A 7055-nucleotide genomic window follows, 5' to 3' on the forward strand; every position below is an offset into this window, starting at 1 on the left:
TTTTTTTTCTATTAATGTAGTACTTGTATTAGCGTGTTTTTTGATTTGGTAAACCTTTTCACAGATTAAGGGTATATAAGCCTTCATCATATTTGTGATAAGTGTTTATAAGTTTTAACTCTTATAGTTAAACCTTTCTTTTTCCTCCCATTGCATTTTTAGTTAGTAATGTCTTTCCTTAGTTCAGTAACAGTTAAATACTAATCTATGTTTTCACTCTCTTTCTTTGGATATTATACTTTCATCAGCAATTACTTTAAGAAACCTAAAAGAAGACTGTAATGATTTCTACAAATATGAGAAAGTAATGTGGGCAACTCAACAACAAAAAGGTTGTTTAGAAATCAACATTTTATGTTTAACTCTCAACACATATTTTAGTGTATATACTTTCTTCCTTAAATATCTACACAACTTGAATCACAACAAAAGCAATGTAACACTTAACATGTATGTGTGTGTACTCACAAAGTTTCATCTTTTTAAACATTTTTACTCACTTGTAGTCATGATGCTAGGAGAGCAAGAGGGTATTCCATGATCTATCGCCCATCTGTAGGCACCTTCTCCAACTAGAAAGCTAACAACAGAAAATATATTCTTTTTAAGAAGTTACAGTGTCATCTTCTCTTATATATATAATTAATATGCTAAGACAACTGAAGAAATTCGTGCACACAAACATAAACCGAGAGACCTCAAAATAAGATGACTATATGCCAAAAAAAATTCCATTAAAATTAGAAACAGGCAATCTCTGGGTTATGAACATCTGATTCATGTACAACCGTAGTACTGTACCAACATCCATTATATTAAAATTCAAGTTACCACAATTCATAATAAACAATGGGTGGTAGTTTGTGATGCTCATCAAAACATTATTATTACTCTATATTTATGTTAACTATTTTTATCTTCTATCTAAAAGTGTTTTAAGCATAGAATGATAACACTATATATCCTTAGGTACACTATATATCATACAGACAAACATTTGACTAACTGGAATCGGATAACAATCATACCTAACTGTTCTGACTTAACTACTGTTGTTAGGTGCCATTGAGTCCACTGTGATTCATTGTTGTGTGATGTGCCATCAAGTCGGAACTGACCTAGAGCTGACTCTCTAGTGAGTTTTCAGAGGCAGTTAATCATACGGGTGATTGTGCATCCTTCCTCTGTGGGGCAGCTGGTGGATTTGAATCACGTGCCTTTGGGACAGCAGTGCAGCTTCTTACCACTAGGCCACCAGAGCACCATGACGAATAGGAAACACTCTGAATAATGGATCTGAACCTTGCCCTATCCTGTCCCAGCTTCATCATCACTGTTTGTGTCAAATGTCACTCAAAAACATATTTAACAATGAAATGTGTTCATAATATAGGCACTTTCTGTAGTCTAATTGAAAATTTTACACTTGGAACTGTTGCAAGATCATTTGCAATAAATAAAATCAACAAAATAAATAAAAAAAAAACAGAAACAGAATTAAAACTTTCTTAAAGGTGCAAAATATTAAGCTTTATCTTGTACCAACATTGTTCTCAGATCATGACATAGCATTCACTCTTTCAGTACTCACTGCTATCGAGTAGAAAGATATTCATAGCTGACTTTGCAGCTGGTTTTCAGAGACTTAAACCCAGAGAAGTGTCATCTTTGGGTTATCAGCACAACTCCGCTTATCCTATGTCATAATAAGATCTATTGAATCAGTTAAGAGTCTAAAGATAAGTGACTAGATTTTGTTATCTTGCCTGATAGACTTGGATCCACTAAAAATGAAAAGGGCTATTAGAGAGAAAAGAAATGTAGTGTTAGCCTAAAAGCTGGCTGGCATTTTTTAGTCACTACAGTTAGCCTCCTCTAGTCTCCAGCTACCTTAAATGCAGACACATGATCTTGTAAGTCAGCATGGTCTTGAAAGTCATCAAAAAGTGTGAGACTAAGATAAGAGAGAGAGTTTATACACACGTGGAGGCAAGACTTGAGGGAGAATGGAGTAGACCCTGTTGGCAAGACCCTGCTGATGGTGTTAGAGAGAATGCAGTGTTGCTGTGGAGAAACAGTGGCAAGGTGTGGGCAGAGGAGTCCTGAGATAAAGGCCACAATTAAATGAAATGTGTTTACTGTTATTCCTGGATGCTTGAAGGACAAGCTAACTTATGACTTGCTGGATGCTTGCTTGCTTGGAAGCAATCTTTGCTGTATGATTTGGATTTGATAGGATTGGAGGCAATCCTTGCTGCATGATTTGACTGCTGAACTGAAACAAACCAGAGCCTAGACTAATTGTGGACTTGTGCCTGGAATTGTTTTGGGTGACAGTCTTTGCTTACCCCACTTTACAACTTCCTTCCCTAATAAACCCTGTTGGTAGTACCAAAAGTGTGAGTCCGTGAGTCAGTAATGAATAAAGTAACCTCCTGTTGTTGGTGTGATTCTAGAGGCACCATGGACCCGAGCTATGGGCTCTTTATCGGCTTTCTACTCTGGGACAGTGAGGGACTGTGCTATTCTCACTCCCTCTGGTTCTTTAGAGAGATGCACATGGCCCTGTGTCCCCATGAATCATGTGTCCCCACGAATCATTTTCTCCTATTTAGATAAGGAGAATTACAAAAGAAATCAGCTAATACCCTGACATATTTTTCCAAACACAATAAGAAATATTTATAGTCTCGATGCAACTAAAACATAAACAAAACCATCTACTTACTGAGCTATATCTAAAAAACAATTTATTTTAGACTCTAAACTGCATGTTTTAACATGACAAAGTGAATATATATAGCTATGGCTTGCAAAAGACTTATTTTCCAAGGATTTCAAATAACATGCAAGATAATTAATTACCCCAGTCTCTAATTTAAATAAACAAGTAGTAATATAATATAACAAGCAAGTGCCATAATAAGTATTCACTTCTTCTGTTTCCATAGCCAACTTAAATATTTCAGCCAGCTACTAATAAACTCCTTGAATTTGTGCCTACTTGTTAAGAGTCCCACTCCCTTATTGTTTATGCTGTTTTAATCATTCCAATACAAAAAAGAACTCACAGTAATAAACCACTGAAGTCTCAAGATCCAACCATTCAGAAAACTAACAGCAGGTTAGAAAAAATAAAAATCTAAGTAGAAACAGGCAAATTGATCCAAATATATATAAAGGTGAGGATGGGGTAAAAGACTGATGGGGAAGGAAGACAAGAGAAAGATAAAAGGCCATGGAAGGAAAAAATAATTTTACCTCTTTAAGCCTCTATTTTTGAGAGCCTAAGAGGTCCTAAGAACAGTTTTTCCTAGTCTTATACCAAACACCACCACATATCTGTTTGTTTGCCATGTGGTGGTTTGTTTGCTACTGTGTTGCCGGAAGATATGCTACCAGTATTTCAAACACCAGCAGGGTAAACCATGTTGGCATAGTTCACAGAGAGCAGGATTCACTATTCACTTCTAAAATAAACTGCCCTGAAAAATGCTCTAAATAGCAGCAGAATCTTGTTAGGTACAATCTTGGAAAAAGACTATCCGCAGATTAAAGAGAAACTCATTGCCAAAAATTGGAACCAACTCACACCTAACCCTTCAGCAAGTTTCTGGGAGTTTGTAAAAAGAGGAGAGTGTCCTTATTTCTCCAACAGAACTGAAAGTACTAGAGTTATTTCCTCAAAGTACAGTGTACTTTAATGTCTAGGATAAAATAAAACTTTCGGTCAATGAAGTAACTTCACTTGCTGATGCAGCATGAATCATTGGATAAACAGCTATAAACATCCATGAATAATTTTAATATGGAACATTAGAAAAGAACTGATCTGGAAAAACTTGGAATTGTCAAAACTATAAAGATTACTATCACAGACAACAGCAGACTGAAATGAACTGATATTGGTAACTTTGGGATTGAAGCACAGCTCCTTACCACTATGCCACCAGAGCTCCCTCGATATTGGTAACTTTGAATCAATCATATAATCTACTAGACAAGAAATGACCACTGAAGAGGACAAGTGTTATATTCATTGTTAAAAAGAACATTTCAATATCTGTCCTGAAGTATAATGCTGTAATGACAGAATAATACCCATAGGCATATAAGGAGGCCTGATTAATATAACTAGTATTCAAGTATATGCACTAACCACTAAAATAATAAATTCAAAAACATTAAGAATGTTGACCAACTTCGAAGGTATAGGTATGTATAGGTAGATATACATATGTCCTCAAACCCAATGTAGGGTCGTTACAAGTCAGAATCAATATGATAGCAGTTGGTTTGCTTTTTGGTTTATTTTACTCTGTTGTTGTCGTTATGTGCTATTGAGTCGCATGCGACTCATAGCAACCCTATGTTCAAGAGCCCTAAACCCTGCTCTATTCTGTGCCAAGCTCATTGTCTCCAACACACCTACTCCTAATACCCAAATCACTGAATCAACCCATCTCATCGAGGGTCTTCCTCTCCTGTGCCATCCCTCCTCTCTCCCAAACCTGATGTCCCTCTCCAAGGATTGGTCTCTCCTTGCAACATGCCCAGAGTATGCCAGACAAAGCTTCAGAATCCTTAACTCCAAGGAGCAGCCCAGTTTGACCCTCAAAGACAAACCTGTTCGTTCTCCTAGCAGTCCATGGTATATTCAAGACTCTTCTCCAGCACCACAGCTCAAAGTCATCAATTTTCTTTCTGTCATCCCTAGTCACTGACTGTTCAGCTCTCTGATGCATAGCACACAATTGTGAAAACTATAGCCCAGATCAGGCGCACCTTAGTCTCCAGACTGACACTGTCGTTCTTCAGTACTCTGGAGAGGTCCTGGATAGAAGACTTTCCTAATGCAATTCATCTGTTGATACCAAGAGTGTTGACTGTGAAGCCACACAAACCAAAACTGTTAATTATCTCAATCTCTCTCCCTGATTCCTTTCTGGCATCTCACAGCCCATATGGTTGTTTGCTGACCTTGAACATTACAACTCTGGTGAATTCCCCTATTAGATTTGTCCCCTCTGACAACTAGAAATGAGGCTCAACACTGGGTAAACCTGTTTGGATTCTGGAAACAAAATATCCCCATTTGAGTGTGTTATCTTGGCCTACTTAACAAACAACTTGAAAACTCGTGTGACCAAATAAAGACTGTGAGCAGGTTTAGGCAGACATGCAAGTTGATCTGCAATTTAGTTTATATGAGTTAGCTGATTCAATAGTACCTGAGTGGCACTGGGTGGCAGGCAGAGATGCACCTTAGAGTGTGGTGGGCTCCTATCATTTAATCACAGAATTATGTAAAATCAGAGCAAAGCCCTGCCATCCTTTGCAGATAACTATTCTCCATTTGAGAGCAGCTTTCGGCTTGCTACTAAGCCTTGGTAATAACTAAACAAACACCTAACTAGGGGGCACTAAGTCTGTAAACAGTCAGAGCCTTCCATCATAAACTATGTATTCTCAACAAAAATAAAAGGAGTGCACAAAGTTTAACAGGATAGCAAGTAATAAACCACAGAAAGGATGGGGTGAGATAGGAACTCTTATACATTACTGGTGGGATTGTAAAATGGTACAACCACTCTGGAAGGCAGTTTGACGCTTCCTCAAAAAGCTGAACACAGAAACTCCATATGACCCAGCTATTCCACTGCTTGGAATATCCCCCAAGAAAATGAGGACTGTAGCTCATATGGAGACTTGTGCACCAAAGTTCATAGCAGCATTATTCACCATCACAAGAACATGGAAATAGCCCAGACATCCAACCACAAATGAATGGACTAAAAAAAGTGTGGTACATGCACACAATGGACTACAATGCAGCACATAGAGGCAATGATTTTGTAAATACTAGCTAACTTATGAGGGACTGGAGAGCATTATGCTGAATGAACTAATTCAATCCAATAAGGACAAATCCTGTATAAAACCATTACTGCAGAATGAGTAGAGGATCCAAGGTGGGGTGGAAGTAAAGGGGTGAGGATGGACTGGGGAAGTTGTTAAACATATGGTCACACAATTTGATGGGGCAGTGAAGGAAATGGGAAAGATCTTGTGTGAAAAACAATGTATAAAAATTTTGTAACTAAATCAGTATAAAATATATATTTTTTAAAAAAGGGATGCGCAGACAAAACTCTAGAATTGGAGGAAAAAACCCAAAAACAAAAGAACAAGTCAGTAAAATTAGAACCATAAAAGTCACAATGTGAAATCCTGAATATTAACATTAAAATTTCAGAAATAGCTTATTAGCAGGACAAAACAGAAAATGTGAACCAATGGAACACCAATCTGTCAAGAATAATTTGTTATAGGCACAATGGGGGAAAATGTAATGAAAACAGTATCAAGAAGAATAGTGTATATGATAGAGATTCTAGAACAGGTGGAGATCACAAAAAGCAGAAAGAAAGAAAACTGCTGATGATTTTCTAGAAGAAACTTTCCCTACCGTAATGAAAGATAAAATGATAGCATTCAAATATTCAAAAACCCATAGTAAAATAAAATACCCCCAACGAAAATCACCAAGACATACAATAATCAAACTTCCTAAAAATCAAAGCCCTAGAGAGAATAATGAAAGAATCCTGGGACAAATTTCCAAGAATTATGAAAAAAGTCATTCAAGAAGCTAATGAATCTGAAACAGGATAGAACTCCACAAAGAAAACAAGACGCATCATAATTCAATTTCTCATATTAAAGACAAAGAATACTCAAAATAGCTCCAGACAATCAAAGCGTTACCTACGAGGAAGACTTAATAAGGCTAAGCGCTAATTTCTCAGCAGAAACCATGCTTGCAAAATGGTAAAACAACGGCACATATATAACTGAGAGAGAAAAAAAAAACTTGTCACCTAAGGGTTATATTGTTGTTGTTGCTGTTGTTATGAGCCGTCGAGTCGCCTGCGACTCATAGCGACCCTATGTACAACAGCTCTAAACTCCGCTCTGTCCTGTGCCAATCGCACTGTCTCCGACACTCCCATCCCAATTATCCCAGTCACTGAATCAATCCACCTCATAGAGGG

General features: G+C 37.3%; 1 protein-coding gene across 1 annotated transcript in view; it reads right to left on the reverse strand.

Moving 5' to 3' along the window:
• Positions 1-7055, reverse strand: part of TASP1 (taspase, threonine aspartase, 1) — a 310532-nt gene that overhangs the window by 242427 nt on the left and 61050 nt on the right. The window contains exon 6 of the mRNA XM_006894750.1: positions 501-580. Within this exon, the coding sequence (XP_006894812.1) occupies positions 501-580 (80 nt within the window). The remainder of the gene's footprint in view (positions 1-500; positions 581-7055) is intronic.

Source organism: Elephantulus edwardii, unplaced genomic scaffold (assembly GCF_000299155.1).
Source record: "Elephantulus edwardii isolate Elephantulus edwardi_28Jun2011 unplaced genomic scaffold, EleEdw1.0 scaffold00150, whole genome shotgun sequence".
Lineage (NCBI taxonomy): Eukaryota > Metazoa > Chordata > Mammalia > Macroscelidea > Macroscelididae > Elephantulus > Elephantulus edwardii.